The 23891-nt window shown below is 40.7% G+C and overlaps 1 protein-coding gene across 1 annotated transcript in view; it reads left to right on the top strand.

Annotated features, from left to right (window-relative positions):
- CUX2 (cut like homeobox 2) overlaps positions 1–23891 on the top strand; it is a 649623-nt gene that overhangs the window by 608291 nt on the left and 17441 nt on the right. Inside the window, exons 10-18 of the mRNA XM_089676854.1 lie at positions 518–634; positions 1301–1492; positions 2996–3054; positions 6060–6108; positions 6189–6285; positions 7480–8118; positions 11379–11480; positions 16969–17741; positions 19324–19483. Of these exons, the coding sequence (XP_089532980.1) occupies positions 518–634; positions 1301–1492; positions 2996–3054; positions 6060–6108; positions 6189–6285; positions 7480–8118; positions 11379–11480; positions 16969–17741; positions 19324–19483 (2188 nt within the window). The remainder of the gene's footprint in view (positions 1–517; positions 635–1300; positions 1493–2995; positions 3055–6059; positions 6109–6188; positions 6286–7479; positions 8119–11378; positions 11481–16968; positions 17742–19323; positions 19484–23891) is intronic.

Here is a 23891-nt window from a genome sequence, read left to right as displayed (position 1 = left end):
CCTGTCAAAGATATATGTAAAAGAATATATGCATGCTGTGATAATTCACTTTCATGTGTTTACATAATTGTAATATAAACATTTTCTTGCATTCTAAATACAAATGTTTAATAAATATTTACCCCCATTTGGGAAAAAATTTTGATTAAATGAGGAGGTTATATTTTTCTGAAATATAGTCAGTCCTGCAAACCAAGAACAATTCCAGTAACAACATTTTTCAGGGAAAATCTGACATCAGGGACATTTTGGCACTGATGAAAACTTGTCATACCATTTTCAGTGCTTTTCTACTTTAGTCTACAGCTGTGTCATTTTTCTTCCTCTTAAAAAAAAAACGTATCTGGGGAGAGACAGCACTGCAAGTAGCCATGTAAAGAAGCACTTACCTCTCTGAACTAAGTGTAAGCAGGCATTTAAACTTTTGAAGATCAGATTACTTTTCTCAGCCCACGTTTAATATTTTTTCAGTCCAGTAGTATATAGCTTGTATAATGATGCATTCTTTCTTCTGCAGAGAGCAGAAGCTGCTCAGAGAGAGGTTGAAAGTCTCAGGGAGCAATTATCATCTGTAAATAATTCCATTAGACTGACCTGCTGTTCTCCACCAGGATCAACCACACTGAATTCTGCTGTAAGTCTGCGTTCCAGTTTTCTGGAAAACCAGGGTGAAAACAATTTCCATATGAAGTATATATATATATATATATATATATATATATATATATATATATATTACACTATTGATTAAATAATATATAGTAGGAAACTAATGCCTGGATTTTGGATCCTGGGACCAATATTTCTTTCTGTAAATTATGTCTAACCTGTAATAGAGACACTGCCATAGCTCCCAATAAAAAACAAACAAACAAATGCATATAACCTATTGCACCTATGACAAGCGTGCTGTCAAGATAAATTCTTATTGGCGTTCCTTTTTAAGTTCATAAAATACCCGACAGTGTTTTGTTTTTGGAAAACATGCCCATAAAGCTGAAAAATTTTAGACGTTGCTTTAGTTCGTGGAAATGCTGTTAGAAAATGCAGCTAATACTCGACACTTATCAGTTATTTTGCTGTCTGGATTGGCAAGTGTTTCTGTTCTCAGAAAATGTCATTACTCTTCATTTCCAGAGTAATGAAAGTAGGCTAGTTCCGGCATTTAGTGCCTCTTTATTTCTTCAGGGAAGTTAACTGGATTATTAATGTATCTAATGGTATTGGAAGTTTCTGTTAATTGTCTTTATTATTCAGAACCATGGTAACAAGCATTTTAATGTTTTCTCTTTTTCCATAGGATAAAACAAGCTTCTCTCTGTGTTCTGGGTCTCATCTTGAAGCAGCTCTAGCTGTTAAAGACAGGGAAATTTTAAGACTCCTAAAAGACATTCAACACCTACAGAATTCGATACAAGAACTGGAAGAGTCCTCATCCAATCAGATAGCAGAACTCGAGCAGCAGCTTGTTATCAAGACAGAGGCCATAGTGGTATAGTCTTAAAATAGCATTGTACATCTAGAGGTTCAAAAGACTGTAGCATCCAAAATCACATTGGCCCTCATGTACGAAGTTGCCAGGTCTTGCAAAATAGACTTTCAGCTCAGGACAGCTTTAACTTTGCAGAGATATGTCAAGGGACAAACAACACATCATGCGTGTTTGAGCACCTCTACAGCTGCCAAAGCATGGCAATATTTATTTTTATATTTCTACATGAAACAACGTCCTGATATATTGTCTTGGCTGTAAAAAAAACACCTAAATTACCTTTCACAGTCCTAAAAAAATACCCCAAAATTAATAAGCATGTTTTTAAATGCAAGCAAGGTAAGGACCTGAATCTGACCTGATATTAGCATCTTGCAGTCTCTATAAATCAGAGCTGGAGTGTCAGAGGAAGTAGGAACACCAGGAGCTGCTATAGGACCTCCTATGTTCAGAATGCAGCAGGGCAGCCAGTGAAGATTACTGGATTAGTGGTTTCTACTACAGTGATTTCCAGCTTCCATTGGGGGTCCCACAGGTATGGTATATACATAGTTATTGGTCCAAGCTGGGCCAATGTAACTATGTATGAAATGCCATACCTTTAATTTTGGGGGGAGAAAAACATCCACCATTTCCATGTCTGTGTTGCATTAAGGCAGCCTATTAATTTTGAATGTGACAGTGACTCACACCTTAATCTACAAAAAATGCACCTGCAGCATTTTTGGCAATACAGTAAACCACAATGTATGTTACATGCATTGTGGTGCTCTGTACTGTACATGCTTTGGCCGTGTACATTACATCATATTCCAGCATAACCCCACATAGCTTTCTTGGGATACTGAACGCTTCATTATGGGATGAGGCTATTGTGAAATACTATGAAAAATGAAGCCTTAGTTTGATCCAGTATAAATGTATCACTGTTTTTATTAGTTATGGTTACATGGCTCTGCTTACATAATTCATACTAATGCATGCAAACATAAGGAAATATTTTGGAAGCTGATTATATCTTTTTCAATGATAGCAAAGAGCCATTTTAATTTATATGATCTATAAAAAAAAAAAAAAAAGCTGTGAGGCTGAATACATTGTATCTGGTTGTTTGTCTCCCTAAGGAATAGTGTACATATCAACTATGCCAGCATCCGTGATATTTTTGCACTGAACTGCTTTCATTGCTGAGCATAGTAGATGAGCAATTAGGATGAACAGTGCAAGAAAGGAAGCAAAACATGTCATATTGTCTTGATCACTGTTTCATTCTTCACTAAAAGCTCCTTTCTTCATCTCTAGTAGCACAAATGTGCAGTACCATGAGCAAAGACACGTGTCTGTGCTTTGCAGCATAAGCATTTTGATGGTACTGCTTAAACAATGTAAAACATTGCAGACATATTTGTAACAGGTAGTGGTAAGTTCATAGATATGTAACCTGTATGTCCATAACCAGATCACTTGTAATCCCATGACCTACCTATTTTATTCTTCCTATAGAAACTGGAGGAAAAGTTACAAAGTCAGTCAGATTACGAAGAAATTAAAACAGAACTGAGGTAAGGTTCCCCCTCCCTCTGGTAAGTGGGCTCTGTATCAGTCTGATTAATAATGTGCCATGGGGAACACTTCACGCTTCCAGCTTTATAATGCAATAAATAAGACAGCATTGTCACCGGGGGTTGTTTATACCTATTACAATGCTGTATATATTTACTCTTGTGTCGTGCACAAAATACATATCCATCTGTTATTTTAAAACACCATGTATAAATCTGCTGTGTGTTTACCTAACAACCAGAGAAAACATGCACCATTCATAGACTTTATACAGAAGCTGGGATTTGTGGATTGTAACAACTAATAAAAGCCTGTGAAGGTAGTCATTTATCCAGGTCATCATATAGTTATTTAGTTAGTCAGTCATATTCCGCTGGACTTGTTCTGTTTGTCTACAGAAAACATTTCAGGACCACTTTCTCTTTCTTCATTTGTTCATCATTTTTCACAGGTTTAGAAATAGTTGTTGAGATTTTGAATTTAAAGTTCATTAAGCTGCAGACATTAAAGCACAATTAGTTTCAGGTTAAATCAGCTAACTCACTGGCCACTTTATTAGGTACACCTTGCTAGTACCAGGTTGGATCCCATTTTGCCTTCAAAACTGCCTAAATTCTTCATGGCATAGATTCAACAAGGTGTTGGAAACATTCCTCAGAGATTTTGGTCCATATTGACATGATAGCATCACACGGTTGCTGCAGTTTTGTCAGCTGCACATCCATGATGCGGATCTCCCAGTCCACCACATCCCAAATGTGTTCTATTGGACTGAGATCTGGTGACTATGGAGGCCACTGGAGTACAGTGAACTCATTGTCATGTTCAAAAAACCAGTTTGAGATTATTTGACCCTTGTGACATGGTGCATTATCCTGCTGGAAGTAGCCATCAGAAGATGGGTACACTGTAGTCATAAAGGGAAGGACATGGTCAGCAACAATACTCAGGTAGTCCATGGCATTTAAACAATGCTCAAGTGGTTCTAAGGGTCCCAAAGTGTGCCAGGAAAATATCCCTGAGACCATTACACCACCATGACCAGCCTGAACCATTGATACAGGACAGGATGGATCCATGCTTTCATATTGTTTAAGCCAAATTCTGACCCTACCATCTGAATTTCATAGCTGAAACCGAGACTCATCAGACCAGGCAACGTTTTTCCAATTTTCTATAGCCTAATTTTAGTGAGCTTGTGTTAATTGTAGCCTCTGTTTCCTGTTCTTAGCTGAGAGGAGTGGCACCTTGTGTGGTCTTCTGCTGATGTAGTCCATCTGCTCAAGAATCAACATGTTGTGTTGCATTCAGAGATGGTATTCTGCATACCTTGGTTGTAACGAGTGGTTATTTGAGTTACTGATGCCTTTCTATCATCTCAAACCAGTCTGCCCATTCTCCTCTGACATCAAAAAGGTATTTTTCTCCACACAGCTGCCGCTCACTGGATATTTTCTCTTTTTCAGACCATTCTCTGTAAACCCTAGAGATGGTTGTGCGTGAAAATCCCAGTAGATCAGCAGTTTTTGAAATACTTAGACCAGCCCATCTGGCACCAACCACCATGCCACGTTCAAAGTCACTTAAATCCCTTTTCTCCCCATTCTGATGCTTGGTTTGAACTTCAGCAAGTGATCTTGACCATGTCTGGATGCCTAAATACACGAGTTGCTGCCATGTGACTGACTGATTAACAATTTGTACCTAATAAAGTGGTTGGTGAATGTTATTCCAAGGGCATCAGAAAAGATGTACAAAGCCTTCACTTTACTTTCTGTAGAAAGCAGCTGCAGACTGAGTAGAAAAGTCTGTCCCCTGACTGCATGCTGCAGGAACCTTGCTCTCTGTTGAAAGCAGCAGTCTCTGCAAAGGTTTGACAGATCCATCACTACCTATCTTTAAAGTCTGAGCTAAAGATATCTAATCGGCAAAGCCATGCTCTCGGCCTATTGGAGAGCTCTAGCTTTCCCTAAGTAGGGTGCATCTTGAACCTCAGCAGAGAGAGCACTGCTTCCACAAAGAGATTAAGGGTCCTTCTCTACAGCATGTAGGCATTTCTTTAAAAAAAATTAACAGCTTTAGTTTTGATGCACCTAGAATGTATTTAGCTCATTTGAACTAAAAGTTAATTGAGCTTCATAACAAACATTAAAAGAACTTTTAAACAAGTCATCTCTGACCTCTGTTGCTGAATGTGCCGTGACGTTATTAATCCTCAAAGGTCACAACAGTGAATGTAAATTTAGGATTTATTCAGTTTCTAAAAGCTTACAGACACCTGCTGTTTAAAGCCTGGTAGCCTGCTAAGTTTCTGCTGTCAATGAAAATAAAGGGAAGAGGAGCTATAATTTTGTGCTTTCATTGTAGACTTTGGAGATGTATTTATGCAGAATGCATACAGCTATAGAGAACCGTCAGGGTTCATTTTAAAGTGTTTTTTATTGTTTGTTCAAAATATGTAAATACTTTAATTTGCATAGTCTGGGCATATGTATACTCTACCTATTATATGGAATTGCAGGGTGTTTGAATTACATCATATTTTGTTTGTCTGCTAAATTCCTCCTCACTGTAAATCTACAGCAGTTTAAGCAAGTTAATAGAGTTTGATTGATTTTAAAGGAAGCTCCGATCACAGATTATAAAGTGCATAGATCCCATAGGATTCTTGGAACACACTCACTAGGGATTGTAGGGCAGCATATTAGACAGTCAGGCAAGACTTGTGTAGGATCATCACTTTGCTTGGCAGTTATGTTTGAAATCCAGAGGGAGTCTGCAACAAGCTCTTCAGTCTGGGCCCCAGAGACTGGCACTAAGGCTTTAGCCTGTGGAACAAATGTCATTGTGCTGATGGATTAGATTATCCACTGTACGGTGACAGTTTTAGACAAAAATAATCACTCCACTTACAGATTAAAACCAGACTAAAAACTGATCATCGGAAGAAAGCAAAACTGTATTATATTATGCTAATTATTCTACTTTTTTACTTATTTTACAGCATTCTGAAAGCTATGAAGTCTGCCTCTGCCATCTGTGATCTTGCATTGGTTAGTAATTTGTAGTCACGTGTATTTACAGGCTAACAGAATTAAGAGACCTCTTTTTTAAATGTGATTATGATTTTCAGGAATCCCCCAAGGCAGAGGGTAGCCTACCAATCAAAAAGGAAGTATACTACTCTTCACAGAACTACCTATTAGGAAAAACAGGTGTACCCAGCTGTGGTATGTAATCGAGTTATGTCAAGGTTGTGAATAGCTCACACATATATATACCCAGGGGCTGACTGACAACTCATGGGGCCCCTAGTCAATAGGGGATCATGGGGCCCCTGTGTCCTTGCCCAAACTAAAAAAAAAACCTATGAAAAAGGTACCAGGGGCATCTCATGGGGCCCCCTACTGACCCCGGGCCCTCGGACAGTGCCCGATTTTCCAAATGGTCAGTCCGCCCCTGCATATATCACTGATGCAAACCTTACTGCATGCAGTCTCGTGGCACACCTGTAAAGGGTGCCTGTCAACTTGCAAAACTTTATTTTGGAACAAATTTATTAGTAGAGGATTTTACTTTAATTCTCTTAGGTCAGATTGCCATCTACTAATGTATCTCAAGTACTACACCCCTAACACTGTTAAACAATGAGGATTGATTTACTTTTAGAAACAGGGAATATTCATTTAGCTTTGTGAATAAGGTAAATTTATGTTCAAAAATACAGCTCCATTGGCAAAAATAGATTGAAAAACAACTTTTGTAGAGCAGGGGTTGTCAACAGGGGCACCCACACCTAAAAGTTTAGCTGATTTAGCAGGAATCAGCCAAAATGCATTCTTGCTGCTAATGTCAGTTTGCAATCTAAGTTACTCCATTTTATATCCTACATATACAGTAAGTCTGGAGTAGACGGGGATACTTGTTATTTAGTTTTCTGTGTTTATCATGCTTGCTGTTTTTTTAAAATTGTTAGAAAACTATAGCCATGCTGAATTTTGTTTTCTGTTTTTAGGGTGATCTATTAGTTCACATTGGAAGTGTTAAATTTTTTACATTTGGCCATAATAATATACAGTCCTACCTGATTAAGATATCAGGTTGCCCAATGGTCAGGCTTGGCAAGCTGAATCTGCTTGTCTATAGCCAGGTGTACTCAGCTGACCTGCAAAAGAAGCTGTCATTTGCAGGAACATTTCTGCCACTTTTCCTTAGTGAGCAGACTAGAGCTGGGAAAATAGATTGCAGATTAGGATAGATTTCTTCATAATTGCTGTACTTGAAATATGTTGCTTAGTGTGTGAAGTTCAAACCTGTTTCTTAACCTATAAATGACCAATTGGTTAATCAATTTTGTCTTTTCATGTTATATTTTTAGTTTATAAGGATCTATAGTCTTGTTTTCTTTCTGTAATGGTTTCTAGAGGAAGATCACTCCCAGGATGCTGCAAAAGATCCTGTACCAGCTGAGAGGCCATACTCAGCATCCCCTATGAACAGAGATGGAGATTCCACACCAAGTCCTTCTCACTCTATGCTAGAAGCGTCCTTGTCAAGCATAGCTCAAAGAAACTCCTGCCCATCATCTGGTTGCTCTGTCAATAGTGAACAATTAGCTGCAGATCCCCTACATAAAAATCAGGTTTCTTCACCATTACTCAAGACTGAAAACAACTCAGCACTTAGTTACCCATCTTCGTTTTATACAATAAGGAGCAGTGCACTCCCCAACAATCACCAGTCAACTGGGATTCACGAGTCTAGCCCGCTCAGTGATCACTCCGAGGGGACCAATTCTAGCTCAGTGGAAGATGAGCATCTAGATACATCTGAAATTGCTTTCCAAGTGAAGGAACAACTGCTAAAACATAACATTGGACAGCGTGTATTTGGCCACTATGTTTTGGGGCTCTCTCAGGGCTCAGTAAGTGAGATTCTGGCACGTCCCAAACCTTGGCGGAAACTTACGGTTAAAGGGAAGGAGCCGTTCATTAAGATGAAACAGTTTCTATCAGATGAGCAGAACGTTCTAGCACTCAGAACTATACAGGTGCGGCAAAGAGGTGAGTGGATTTAGTAGATTTAATACAGTATATGTGTATTTACAATACCTGATTATTCTACAAGAGCTGAATGTTAGAAGGTTTCCCTATTCAAGTTCAAACAGAAGTCTTTTATTGTATACAACACAGGTAGAATTGTGTAAAGGTAAAATGCTTTGAGGTGAAAATTTTAAATGATTTGGAACTCTCTAAAGTAGGAAAAAAATGTTTCACTTTTGGATAGAGTGGGCAAGGAGTTGGCTCTGTTAGGTGTTCATTTTATTTTATTACATTGGAAGATATTTGTTGCCTACAAACTGTGCTAGCTGCTTCCGTGATATATATTGTTTTTACTTAAAGAGCAGGTGAATATATATATATTGTTGTTAATTGACTTTATCTCTGTTTGAAGATTTCCTCTTATTTCTTGTCCCAGTGACCACAAAAAGAAAGTAGGAGGAGTCTCCCCAACAAGAAAATTTACATTTTTAAAAACCTATATGGACTCTAACATTTTACTAATTGACTAAAAAGTGTTTTTGTTGTTGTCTGAGCCTTTTTTTCCTGAGGACCACAGAGAAAGTGATTGGAATACTTCCCAACTGAGACACAGATAACAAAAAAAAACATGCCAGAAGTTCTATCATGTTCCTGTTCTGTAAAAAAGGTTTTTTCATTACTATATGTGTCTCCATTGGAGAGGTATAATTTCTTTGTGAATGCTGTGCAATAAGAGGAAATCCCCCAATAGGTTCACAAACAGCAATAAAACCCTGGCATGAGTTTCTAACTCTTCTACATCATAATAAAAAAATAAAATTAAGTTTTGGCTGAGGTTCCAATTTGAAAGGTTATTTCTGCAGAAATGGTTAAAATGATTTACTTACAAATGGCAGATGTTCAGTGCAGTTAATCTTAATACACTTCACTTTAGAGGCCACAATTATGCCTTTCAAATTCAACTCAGCAGAAGTGGACATTTTGGTTGGAATTTTTCTACCCTAGACACTTACTTATTGTGAGTATCTATGGCAGCATTATTCTAATCTGTTTTAGAGCTGTAAATTACAGAACAGCCTAGTCATAGCTAATAAAAAAAGTATAAGGAGTTTAGATTAATCCCGCCCAAAATAAAACAAGCAATGGTGAAACATATCACACTTAGGTGTAAACACCCTTTCCCCCCAGGTTTTTTGCTACTAGGAGTAGAAAGACAGCAGGTGCTTAATTTATATAATAAATTTTAACAGTATATACTTTATAGTATAAAAAATAACAGCTTTATAGGCAATTTCTGATTTGTAGTTCTGAGTGCAGCTTCATATAGCCCAAGTAATAGCCTGGGACATTTCAAAAGGAAGGTTTCCATTACTGTGTTTGCAAACGTTATTACCTCTCTACAGCAGCTCACAATACTTCGGCACAGACAAAACATGTATAGGTGAACCCTTTTTAGTATTGCATTCCACACATAATCTTGCATAAGAGGTGTCAATGTTTTCCATTTTAGTTAGGGTTTGTACCCCAACTTGTAGGAACTTCAAGAACTATGTGTCTATAGAACGTGTTTCTGTCAGATTTGGTATATTTTATTGACATTTCTGAAAGCTGCATCAAAGCCTGGGGAAGCCCCTAGGTAGTAATAGTATAGTAGTATAGTGGTAGTATTGGTATTAACCAGATAAGTGTTTAACTATTGTTTCCTTAAGAAAAAGGAATTCAAGGACTACTTCAGTTGTCAGGGCTTGTGCCTCGGTGGCATGTCATAGCTGCAAATATCTGAAGTGCATTTTGTTGTTAAGGGTAAATTGTTTTTTTAGTTAATTGAATGCGAGTAGTGAGATTATATGCTGCAACTTTTTTTTTTAATTCTATAGTTTCAAAAATTGTACACAGGAGTAAGGTAAGCAGGTATAATAAAATGCACAACAGTTTGCCCAAGAAGTAAACAGAATGAGTTTTGGCAAAGCTCAGTCATCACTGTATGTGGGCTTTCCTGACGAGTGGATTTTTTCTTGCAACCCTCCCATACAAGCCACAATTGTGGAGAATTTGTGATATTGTTGTCACATGCACACAATGACGACGCTTTGTCATAAATTCCTGCAACTGCTTCAGAGTTGCTGTAGGCCTCTTGTTAGCCTCCCGTTTCTTTCATCAAGTTTCCTCCCGATTCTTTCATGTAGTTTGGAGCGATGTCCTAATTCAGGGAGGGTCTGTGTTGTACCAAATATCTTCCAGTTCTTAATAACAGACGTCACTGTGCTTCTAGGCATTGATAAAGCTTTTGAATTTTTTTGTATCCATCTCCTGACTTGTGCCTGTCCACAACTTTATCCCGGAGATCTTTTGACAGTGCCTTGCCCTCCATAGTTGTTGGTTAGCTTATGCTGCACTACCAGGGACTGAAATGCTCCAGGGAAGCCTTTTTTAAAGCAGAGCTAATCAAAATGACCACAGCTGATCACAGTTAAGGTCAAATGGCTTTGTGTGCCATTGTGAAGGTAGTTAGCTACAACTGATTGATTTTACAAGTCATTTTTAGGAGGGGTGACCTTTTTTCAACTCCGTGATTCTGTTTTTGATTTTTTTTTTCTGACATGTTGGTGTTATATCTTTCACCTGGATGTTATAGGTTGCATTGAGTAAATACAGCTGGAAAAAAACAATACTGTGCCTGTCTTCGTTTCAGGCTGCAAAGCAACAAAACAGGATTCTTTTAAAGGGGAGTGATTATTTTCTATACCCGTTGTACTAGTGACTTAAACTTTGTAGGGTTATATATAGCTTACTTGCCTATTTAGGGCAGGTGAATTACCTCATTTTTTCAGTGTCAGTCCTTCAGAAAACCCCAGTTCAAATTGTTACTAGGCTGATAATGTAGAGGGGGCTCCATGATTTATGGTCTCTTTCTTTTAAGTTTACCTGCTGCTGAAGGGCGCACATACCATCAAACTAATAGGGATATGGATACCAGTCTGTATATTTGGTGTGCTTTAATGACCATTACTTCAGACTTTGATTTTGAATCTTGGTTCCTGGCTGTTAATTAACTTGATCAAATCTTGAACTTGGCAGCTGGATACGGACAGTGGATGACTAGGTAAATTTGGCCAAGGACAGAAACAGAACGTTTTATACATGATCCTGGAGCACTTTTCGTACAGTATGTGTGCAATGGCAGGGAAAATTTGGGAAAGAATGAACTCTTAACGAGTCAGCAGAATAAGAACAATTGTGTATCATATTCACTGTGCCTAATTTATTTTGTTATTGTTTAGGAAGCATCACACCTAGAATTCGGACTCCAGAAACCGGCTCAGATGATGCCATCAAAAATATTCTAGAGCAAGCAAAAAAAGAGATTCAGTCTCAGAAAGGGGGTAAGTCTGCCAATTATTATTATTTATTATTATTATACAGTATTTATAAAGCGCTAATAGTTCGCTCAGCGCTGTACATTACAGAGGGGAACAGAACATGTGACAGAACAATACCAATACAATGCAAAACATGAGGGGATCGAGGGCCCTACTCTTTCGAGCTTACAATCTAGGAGGGAGGGGATGGTGGCACAGGAGGAGATAGCTGTGGGGGATGGAGTGGTAGGAAGAGTGGAGGAGGTCGGCAAGTTAGCAGGGGGCGGGGTAGGCTTCCCTGAAGAGATGGGTTTTCAGGGTGCGCCTAAAGGAGAGGAGAGTAGGTGATAATCTGATGGGTTGGGGCAGGGAGTTCCAGAGGATGGGTGACACCCTGGAGAAGTCCTGGAGGCGGGCATGGGAGGAGGAGACCAGGGAACCAGAGAGAAGGAGGTCTTGTGAGGAGCGGAGTGTGCGTGCTGGGCGGTACTTGGATATTAGGTCAGTGATGTAGTTCGGGGCAGTATGGTGGACAGCTTTGTACGTCAGCGTTAGGATTTTGAATTTGATCCGTTGCGCAATCGGAAGCCAGTGGAGGGATTGCAGAGGGGGGTGGCGGAAACGGAGTGGTTGGAAAGGTGAATGAGTCTGGCAGCCGCATTCAGGATGGACTGAAGCAGGGATAGCCAGGGGCGAGGCAGGCCAGTGAGGAGGGAGTTGCAGTAGTCGAGTCATGATATGATGAGGGAGTGGATGAGCTGTTTGGTGGTTTCTGGAGTTAGGAACGTACGGATTTTGGCGATGTTGCGGAGGTGGAGTCTGCACGAGTTTGTTAAAGAGTGGACTTGGGGCTGGAAGGATAGGTTGGAGTCCAAAATGACACCAAGTACTCTGGCCTGCGGGGCGGGGTTTGATGGTGGCGTTGTTGGACATGATGGAGAAGTCAATGGGGGGTGGTGTCCGGGCTGGAGGGAAGACAAGAAACTCAGTTTTGGAGAGGTTCAGTTTAAGGAAGTGGAGCGACATCCAGTCTGATATGTCGCTCAACAGGTGTGTGATTCGGGCGGAGACCGAGGGGGTGAGGTGGGGGGTTGAGAGATAGATTTGTGTGTCGTCGGCATAGAGGTGGTAGTTGAAGCCGTGAGAGTGTATGAGTTGGCCAAGGGAGGAGGTGTAGATGGAGAAGAGAAGGGGCCCGAGGACAGAGCCTTGAGGGACCCCAACAGAGAGGGGGAGTGAGAAGAAGGTGGTGGCATTATAGGTAACGCTGAAAGAGCGTTGTGACAGGTAGGATGAGAGCCAGGAGAGAGCAGAATCTCTGAGGCCGAGGGAGTGTAGTTTTTTGAGGAGGAGGGGGTGGTAGACTGTGTCAAAGGCCGCAGAGAGGTCAAGGAGTAGGAGCACTGAATAGTGGCCATTAGCTTTGGCGGTTAGCAGGTCGTTGGAGAGTTTGAGTAAGGCAGTTTCGGTGGAGTGTAGGGGACGGAAGCCGGACTGTAGGGGGATCGAGGAGGTTGTTGTCGTTGAGGTGAGAGCATAGGCGGGCGTAGACTAGGCGCTCGAGGAGTTTAGATGTAAATGGGAGCAGGGAGATGGGTCTGAGGTTGTTCGGGTCATTGGGGTCCAGGGAGGGCTTTTTAAGTATGGGGGTGATGTGTGCATGTTTCAGAGGGGAAGGGAAAGTGCCGGAGGAGAGGGAGAGATTGAAGATGTGGGTGAGGGAGCGTAGGATGGAGGGGGAGGGAGGTTGTAGGAGTTGTGAGGGGATAGGGTCGAGGGGGCAGGTGGTGAGGCGGGCATCAGAGAGGATCTTGGAGACTTCTTCGATGGTAGTAAGTACAATTATGACAACTGTTTACTTTTTTTGTAGGATTTTAGACTGACATGAAACATATTGTTGTGATATTAGTCATTTTCAGTCTAGCATAACGCAAAATAAACCTGTTGAAAAATAGAACACAGATAATCAGTGAAGAACCTCTTCCCCCCTCACTATCTTCGACAGGCAATGGTTTGGTTTCCCATACTAGGCAACAGAGCCAGAAACACCTTGAATAAAAGAGTAGGCCTACAAACTAGAGATGAATGAGGGCCTGCCTTTCTTAGTCAGCCATTCCCTGTTTTAGTTTATTTTGAAAGGAACCAGTGCATATAGAGATATAGGAGCTGTAATGGCACAGGAGCTATCATTGTTGAATTTGTTTTTAAGGATCATGTCACCAAGACTGCCACCCTGATCCTGGCTTTACCACCTAGGGACTTACTGACCCCCTGTTTTAAGGATTTTCTGCTATAACTAGCCTGAGCACTATTACTTTTCTAAATAGAGAGCACAGCAAAAAGCAGTTTCCTTTTAGACACTCTCAGGTTGATTTACCAAAGGCAGATAGTCTAATAACCTTGCAAGGGAATTTTCACTTAGCTTACTGAATGTGGGGAAAATTAATTTTTCAAATGAAACCCAATCACGTGCAAGGCAAACCACATGCAGAGTTTCATATTATTCACTAATCTAAGGGAAAATTCCTATTTGCCTTTAGTATATCAACCCCTCTTCTCTAATAAAAGTGTAGGGGTAGCCCAATCGAGACAGAGGTGAAGTCATGACCCCATTCCCTTTTGTGTGTATTTTCTTTTAGCTTGAGCAATTGAGCTCTCTTAACAACAGGCTTCTTTCAGCAAAGTTAGCAATGATAGACAGTGTATTAGTCCTGACCACAATAAAGGAAGCACATGTGCACATTGTTCATAAATAAATACAATATCATATTGTATATCATTCCTCATCATTAAAGTGGTTCTAAAGCCTTAAGATTTGTTCCTTAATGTATTCTGTGCATTAAGGTAATAAAAGCCTTCTGTGCCTGGGATCATCCCCCTCTCCCCATACTTACCTGAGCTCCATCAAGATCAAGGGTTGTGCATAAGAGCAGCGTCTCTCCGCTCTGTCCCTCCTTACAGAGCAGATCCATAACAGTGGGAGCTGTTTGCTCACGTTGCTGTCAATCAAACTCTGCCAGGGGTGGGGCCGTGTCCTGAGGAGCGAGCTAGCACGAGTACACCTATAGGGGCACAGGAGGAGGAGGAGGAGCCAGGAACCTGAGAAGAGGAGGATCAGGGCTGCTCTGTGCAAAACCATCACACAGAGCAGGTAAGTATGACATGTTTATTATTTTAAATAGCTCATAGTTCTTAATCCTTCATATTTATAAAGAAGAATGCAAGGTAGCCTGTTTAGTGACTTTTGAGCAATTATTATTTATATGGACTAAGTCTGGAGAGGGACAATGTCCTTTCTAATTTCTCCAGTGTGCAGAGAGCTTTATTGTAAACAGTCCAACCAGAAAACCAAGCAATTGTGTATGTTTTTCACACCTTCTATATATTTTAGATTGATCTTTGGAGCAGAGGCTCTGAATCTCTCAGCAGTTTTAGTTACAATGTTGCACATGTATACATCTGACTGGGTGCATCTATGGAGTGGGTGTACAGATCCGAATGCTCTGTATCTCCAGATCTGTGCTCCTGCTCTAGTTGCATATAAAATTTCACATGCAACTGTGTCTGTGCAGATGCAGCCACTTCTATGGGTGGCCTGCATGCAGCTCTGAGGTGGATTCACATGCAGGAGACAGCAGCTTGGATTTGGGGAATGGTCTCAGCACCCATATGAATGACCCCTAACAAAAATTTGTGTATTTTAAGCAGAACTAAAGCCCTCAACACACAGGGTGAAAATCTGCTGGTTCAGCAGGAACCAGCTGAATTTCAGTGTAACACTTTCTGTTCAACAAAAGCTAGTCTAAGGACCAGCTTCTATCAACTGGCATGCTGGAAAATCAGATTTTGATCAGCACATGCAACCAATTGCTGCAAGTGCTGATCAGTGTATTCTAGATCCATTGTGTTGATGTGTCAGGTTTTTTTTTTTTTATTCAACCAGCTGGTTGTACCCAGTGTGTGTTTCCAGCTTTAGGCTCCATTCCCATATGAACGTTTTGGATTTTGCCCATGATTTCAAAATGCTAAGGTAAAATGACAAATCGCGCATGTCCAGGTGCCATTCATTTTAATTGCACCTGAAAACGCGGTGCGGTTTTGCTGTGATTGTCACACGATAAATTGCAAACTGCATGGCACAATGCATGTCACCCAAAAAGAGTTTCTAAGGCCCCATTCACACTAGGACTGAGTGTGTGTACCCAGCTTTAGGCTTCATTCACATTTGGGCATTTTTAATTCTGGCAGTTCTGCCCACAATTTTAAAACACTCTGCTACAATGACAAATCACGGAATCGCATGTTCAGGTGCCATTTATTTTAATGGAAGTTAAAAATGTGGTACGGTTCTGCCGTGATTGTCACACAATAAATCGTACTGCAATCACGGCAAATCGCATCATGTGATGTGTGTCACCCACAAAATGAATGGCACTTGAACACGTGGTTCCCCGATTTTTCATTTTAGCAAAGCAGTTTGAAATTGCGGGCAAAATCACAGCTATTCTGCCTGCGATTCAAAAGCCCTAGTGTGAATGGGGCCTAACTGAGCAGATGGTATAACTATCTGTTCTAAACCTTGCTTCAGGTGTCACTGGTAACAAAGCCACCACAAAAGCCTCTGTTTTGTTTTCCTGTCTCTTTGTGAGCAATTCAGCACATCACAGACAAACCACTTTCTAGTTTTTCTGAAGTCGTACAAAAAAAGAGTTATACTGCCACCTGCTGTATGTTTTATGGTAATGTTTACCTTCTGATTTTGAACAGAAAAAGATATACAGATAACGAAAATAAAAGTACACACCTTTTCAGTGTCAATGCTGATGAACAAACATGATTGACAATTAGTTGGTGTTGAGCTGCAAGATGCATTATATTTTTGTAGATAATATTGTGCAGCCCATAGGCTGCCAGGCAATGATTCAGTACCATAATAATAATAATAATAATAATAGACGTGTCAGTAATAAATGTATGTAGTTCATAACAGGTCATTTAATTGCTGTCCTGATATGGGGGGGGGGGGTTAATACTAGTGAGGATAGGCCTAATGGAAGCTGATTGCATTACTGTTAACATAAACCAAAGGCACCATTCCCTTTAAATAATACCATGGGCTGTTTCTGAGTTACAGCATCACATCTGTTAATAATTCCCGTTTCCACTCTGCAGCTTCCTATCATAAAATCATCAGCTCATTAATAAGAACTGACACTTCTACTACCTCCTAATGGACGGGTCATTATTTATGAATAGGACTTAACTGTGTGCACATTTATGGAGGAGAAAATGAATTACTGCTTTCTGAGAATCTTATATGAAAATGAATAAGGAGCCTTATGAGAGCAAATTACATTGAAAAAACTAGGAGCTTTTCCTTATATGCTAACAAATGCATAACATTTTTCCCAATATAGATTTGATCATACCTTTATGACAGTTATCTAAGGAAATTAAATCTTTGGGTTTCCACTGGGTACCCATAACAATATGTCTTTCTTTTTTTATGCAGGTGAAACAAAAGGTTCGAGTGTTCCATTATCATCAACTTCCAGTGTTAACAACAGTTCGGAAGATGCAATAAAGAGCATCTTGGAACAGGCTAGGCGTGAGATGCAGGCACAGCAGCAGGCACTGCTGGAAATTGAATCAGGGAGTAACCATAGGCCTATTCCTACACCACCAAATGAGCGTCCAGTTCTCACTCCTACAACACACACAACCCCTCATATCTATATTAAACAGGAGGAGGGCACCCTTCCTGCCAGCACAAGTGCCACACAAACACCACTGAGTGTGCTGTCCCCAGCAGCTTTTGTACAAAACATCATCCGCAAAGTGAAGTCAGAGATTGGTGATGCCGGATCATACTTTGACCAGCATTGGGCATCAGAAAAAAATGTCCTGAGCCATCCATATACCTCTGTGTCTCCCTCACTATCTTCATCGTCATCAAGTTACTCCAGTATGGTTAATGGGCGAGCTTGGAAGAGAGGAGATAATGGGGAGAATGTTAACAATGAGGAAGATATATCTACTGTGGAAGAAGCACACAAGATAATGGAAGTGAAAACAGAGTCTGGAAGCCTGGATAATCAGAATATCAGTCAGCTTTCATACTACCCTGCATACGTTCCAAGAAACCTCAAGCCTACGGTACCTCCTCTGACCCCGGAGCAGTATGAAATGTACATGTACAGGGAGGTAGATACGCTGGACCTGACAAGACAGGTTAAAGAAAAACTTGCCAAAAATGGCATTTGCCAGAGAATCTTTGGAGAAAAGGTATAAGTATTGGTGCCTGTGTAAAAAAAAAAAATAGTCCAATAAAAAAAGTAAATGAGAGCAGAGATGGGGGTTCAACTTTAGGGTCCCCAATGTAAACACTGCAGGTTACTAGTATCCCGTGACATTGCATCTAAGCTGAAATGCAACTTTTAGGTGGGCTGACCCTTCGAGCCAGTTAGATTTACTTGGTGTAGTATGTTATCCATGTTGTTTACTTTCTTATTTCTGGCTCTCAATGTCTGCTTTCTTCTGTATTTTTCCTTATATGCTTGAAAAAAGGCAACATAAAAATATAGTAATTGTGAATCATTCAAAAGCAGTGAGCCACTTTAAAAAACAGGAAAAATATCTTTAGAGGACTAAAGCTGAAATATCTTTGCTGATCATTTGTTTTAGAAATCAGTGCTTTGAAACATGACATGTCCTCATTTAAAATGGGAAAACATGGCACTAGCTAGTCTAGATTTGGAAGTTGGTGGGGAACAACGTATGCCAGATATTGCAGCAAAGAGTTAGTCAGCAGCTGTTTTTTTAGCTGCAATATTAGTTTGAGCAAAATACTATATTCTTAAATCAGTCCAGTACACACAGTATTGTCTCTTATTTTCTGATTTCCGTCCCCTGAAATATGTTGGCTCTGTGAAAAAGTATTTTAGTTTTAGCCTATACTGGCATAAATATATACAGTATATGGACATTTAACTCCCAATGTGGAGCTTCATCTGGGAAATAGTGACTCTGGGGTAATCCTATGCATGTGAACATAGAATTTGTAAATCCATTCAGTTCAAATTAGACACAGATTTTACAAAGGATTATAATTCACTGGCATTCAGAGCTCCTTAAATGCATCTCCAGGATGCTGGGAATAAAAGAGCAAGATGAAAGCGTAACACAAGAGATCCCCAACAGTCAAATTAATTTAAAGAATGCAGAAGTGGTTGTTTTTTTTTTCAAAAAAAATAAACAATTTTTTTTATTTATTTAATGTGTATGCAGGGTTCTATAGTTCTACCTATATTGATTCATTATATGCATCTTACTGAATCTGATTCTTATTACAGTTAGGGCATCAATGGGCAATTGCAGCTTTGTTTAGGTGCACGTAGCCTGTATTTGAGATCAGTATAAGACTCTGTCCAGATCATTCAGAGTTCATTTACAGGTACATGTGAATGCACCTGACCTTCTTCTGACTTGCATTTATGCTTCGTTCTAAGCTATGTCAACCTGCTTCATGCTGCTGTTTCATTCCCATTGACTTGTATGTAGAGAAAAGCAGTTCTGATTCAAATAAAAGCCCATGAACACAGGCATGTTGGCTAATTACAGGAAAATAGCTATATGAAAAACTGTTTTGGGGTTTTGGGTGTAGGACTGAACACACAAAATTAATTTTGGTACCACCTTAATGAGTTTCAGTGTAGATCTCCTTAATGCTAATCTAATGCTGCCTGTTCTGTTTCAATGGGAACTTTTGCATGGTGTATCTTCAACTGCGGGGGCAATTATAATTTAACAGTTTTGTTACCTGTATTACACTTTGCTTCTTATTAATATCCTGTGCTTTTCCATTTAGGTTCTTGGATTATCCCAGGGCAGTGTCAGTGACATGCTGTCAAGACCTAAACCATGGAGTAAATTAACCCAGAAAGGCCGAGAACCATTCATTCGAATGCAGCTCTGGCTGACAGATCAGCTTGGCCAAGGGATTACCCAGCAACCGGCCCTGTCCCAAGGTAAAGCTTTACATATCTACAAGGATGATGCATCAGTTATTATGTGCAATAAACAGACATGATAGGAAAAGAATAAACATAAAATGGTCCAAATACATACACATGAGGGTAAAACTTCAACTCATGTAGAGAAATGCTGTATGTCCAGCTAAGGATATGAGATGTGCAAATCGTAACCACCTCCCGCCCACCATATAATCCAATGACGGGTGCAAGGTGGTTCTCTCGTTCTGGGAGGAAGTCATATTACATCTTCCTATTCTAACCGCGCATGCGTGGCTCCGGGAGCGATCGGCGGTGCGCTGTGTCCCTCGGACACAGCGGATCACCGAACAACGGAAAGAGCCAAAGATTTCGGCTCGGTCCTGTGATCAGCTGTGTCCAGTCACAGCTTACCTCATGTAAATAGGGAAATGCCGATTATCGGCATTTCTCTCCTCACGAGCTGTCATTCTGACAGCTCGAGAGGAGAGGAGAGCCGGTAATCAGCATTCCTCGGAGGGGACATGTGCACTGATCATCAGGGCACTGATGATCAGTGTGCCCTGATGATCAGTGTAGCCCCAGCAGTGCCACCTGTCAGTGTCTATCAATGCCAGCTGTCAGTGCTCATCAGTGCCACCTGCTAGTGCCACATCAATGCTACATATCAGTGCCTACCAGTGCACATCAATGCCACATATCAGTGCTCACCTGAGCTGCCTTTCAGTGTCACCTATCAGTGCCAGTCAGTGCCACCTATCAGTGCTGCCAATCAGTGCCACCTATCAGTGACAGTCAGTGCTGCCTATCAGTGCCGACTATCTGTGAGCATCAGTGCCCATCAGTGCTGCCTATCATTGCCACCTAACAGTGCCAGTCAGTGCCACCTAACAGTGCCAGTCAGTGAGTCAGTGCGGCCTATCAGTGCCATCTGTCAGTGCCACCTATCAGTGCCATATATGAGTGCTGCCTTTCAGTGCCATATATGAATGCTGCCTTTCAGTGCCCATCAGTGATGCCTGTCAATGCCCATCAGTGCCACCTACCAGTGCCTCCTCATCAGTGCCACCTATCAGTGCCCATCACTGCAGCCTCATTAGCGCATATCAGTGAAGAAGAAAAATCACTTATTTACAAACTTTTAGAACAAAAACTAAGAAAAAACTTTTTTTTTCAAAATTTTCAGGTGTTTTTGGTTTGTTTAGCAAAAAATAAAAAACCCAGAGGTGATTAAATACCACCAAAAGAAAGCTCTATCTGTCTCAAAAAAATTATAAAAATTTAATTTGGGTACAGTGTTGCATGACCGTGCAATTGTCATTCAAAGTGCAACAGCACTGAAAGCTGAAAATTGGCCTGGGCAGGAAGGGGGTATAAGTGCCCAGTAGGCCAGGGGTTAATGCCTGATGTAAAATTTCTGGAAAATATTTAAAAATTAAGTTAATACAATGAACAGAGATGTCTCAATTAGGACTACAGATATGCTGGAAAAAGTGACCATAGAGATAACTTTTTCCTGCAACTAAATTACTAAATCAACATACTGTAAATCACTAAATTTTGATTTTGCTTATTGCACTTTTTTCAAATACCAGTTAGAATATACTATAAATGTGCATTGTTTTACATGACAGACAGCACAGTAAGGTCTACCATTACAGCAGCAGCACAGCTTGGTCATAAACCGAGATCAGTCTTCCTATTTGAGAATGATTGAACATTCAAAGAGCTCTGCATTAGGAGTAAATTTAGGTTTGGTAATAATGAGGGAGTATTAGGTCTCATATAGGCTGTGAAGAAGCATGTAAAATATAGCACACCTTACAAAGCCCAGCAGTTTGAGGTACAGTGAGGAACAGAAGTATTTGAACACTCTGCGATTTTGCAAGTTCTCCCACTTAGAAATCATGGAGGGGTCTGAAATTCACATTGTAGGTGCATTCCCACTCACCCTCCAAAGATGTTCTATTGTATTTAGGTCTGGAGACTGGCTAGGCCACTCCAGAACCTTGATATGCTTCTTACGGAGCCACTCCTTGGTTATCCTGGCTGTGTGCTTCGGGTCGTTGTCATGTTGGAAGACCCAGCCATGACCCATCTTCAATGCTCTGACTGAGGGAAGAAGGTTGTTGCTCAAAATCTCACAATAAATGGCCCCATTCATCCTCTCCTTAATACAGTGCAGTCGTCCTGTCCCCTTTGCAGAAAAGCACCCCCAAAGCATGATGTTACCACCCCCATGCTTCACAGTAGGGATGGTGTTCTTGGGATGCAACTCATCCTTCTTTTTCCTCCAAACACGACGAGTGAAGTTCATGTCTCATCTGAGCACATGACTTTCTCCCATGCCTCTTCTGGATCATCCAGATGGTCATTGGCAAACTTCAGATGGGCCTGGACATGTGATGTCTTGAGCAGGGGAACCTTCCGTGCAATGCATGATTTGAAACCATGATGGCATAGTGTTCTACCAACAGTGACCTTTGAAACTGTGGTCCCAGCTCTCTTCATGTCATTGACCAGCTCCTCCCTTGTAGTTGTGGGCTGATTCCTCACCTTTCTTATCATCAGTGATACCCCACGAGGTGAGATCTTGCATGGAGCCCCAGTCCGAGGGAGACTGACAGTCGTCTTTAGCCTCTTCCATTTTCTAACAATTGCTCCAACAGTTGATCTATTTTCACCAAGCTGCTTGGCAATTGCCCCGTAGCCCTTTCCAGCCTTGTGAAGGTCCACAATTTTGTCTCTGGTGTCTTTTGACAGCTCTTTGGTGTTGCCCATGGTAGTAGTTGGCGTCTGACTGACTGTGGGGTGGGCAGGTGTCTTTAAAGAGCTCAGACAGGTGCTACTAAGTTAGATTAATGAGTGGAGTAGAGGTGGACTTTTTAAAGGCACAGTAACAGGTCTTTGAGAGCCAGAATTCTTGCTGTTTCTTAGGTGTTCAAATACTTATGTTCAGCAGTGCAAGACAAATAAATTCTTTAAAAATCATACAATGTGATTTCCTGAATTTTTTTTTATTCTGTCTCTCAGAGTGGGAATGCACCTACAATGTGAATTTCAGACCCCTCCATGATTTCTAAATGGGAGAACTTTCAAAATCGCAGGGTGTTCAAATACTTCTGTTCCTCACTGTATGTACAGTACAAAGGTACATACAGATTGCAAAGGTCAAACTATGTAATATACAGTACAATACAGCATACAGAAAGCGGCAGTTTATATTATGTTATGTGAAGCAAAATGTACAGAGCTCAGTAGTCCACATGTGATGTTCAAAACAACATATGTTGGCCAGTGGTGTGCAGTATGTAACTTTTCGCACAATGTACAGAGTGCAGTGGTCCAGAATATGTAACATGCAGGATGCGGTGGACAGAAATATGTATATGTACAGGTTGTTTTATAGAGTGCAGCAGTCCAAAATATGTAATGTACAGCACAGCATACAGATTGCAACAATTCGGAGTACATAACTTAAAGTATGGTGTACAGTGTTCAGTGACTTGGATGTGCCCCCATACATTTTTTTCCCTTACACTGATATTGGAGAAGTTCCCACTTATATTGTGGACAGTGAAGAGGTGCCCCCTTACATTTGTGGTCAGTGGCAGGAACAATGTCCCCTTACATAGATGGTCAGTGGCAGAAACAGTGTCCCCTTACACTGGTGGTCAGTGGCAGGAAGAATGTCTCTTTACATTGATGGTCAGTCGCAAGCAGAATTTGCCATTACATTGGTGGAAAGTTCCCCCTTACAGTGGAGGTCAATGGCAGGAAAAATACTACCTAATATTGGTGGGTCAGTAAAGAAGTGTCCCCTCCATTTGTTGGTCAGTGGTTTATGTCATATTACATTGGTGGTCAGTGACAGAAAGAATGCCCACTTATCTTGGTGGTCCGTGGGAATAAAATGCCTGTCTACGTTGGTGGTCACTGGAATTCAAAGTGTCCCTTTATATTGGAAGTCAGTAGGCGGAAGAATGCCCTATACATTGATGATCAGTAGACTATGTGGGCACCATCAAGCAGTGAGTCAGTCCACCAAACTGTGGATAAATTCACCTGCAGGCTGGGTGTTGCATGTATATTCAGCAATGCAATGCAGATGTGCGGTAATTTTTCATCCAAAGCACTGTCCACTTATATGTTGTAGAAAAAACAATATATAGAATATTGTCTTTCAGAACATGATAGCAGACAATGATTTTAATCTAAAATCAGCCCCACATGGATGCACTACAAAGCCTGCTAGGAGGTTGAAGCCACAAGTTCTGCAATCATGCTCCAAAAAAGCAGTAAATAAAACTGAGGGGAACGGGAGCTAGCGCTTAGAAAAAGGATATAGCGAGCGCTCACAAAATCAGCTGCTAGAACACTCCAAGGAATCACTAGACCTCATAACATAAATGGTAAAAATATATAG

The sequence above is a fragment of the Staurois parvus genome, unplaced genomic scaffold (genome assembly GCF_062004578.1).
Source record: "Staurois parvus isolate SC_StPar_1 unplaced genomic scaffold, SC_StPar_1.0 ptg000014l, whole genome shotgun sequence".
NCBI lineage: Eukaryota > Metazoa > Chordata > Amphibia > Anura > Ranidae > Staurois > Staurois parvus.
The sequence above is the reverse complement of the archived record's forward strand: the minus strand, read 5'-3'. Positions and strand labels throughout refer to the sequence as shown.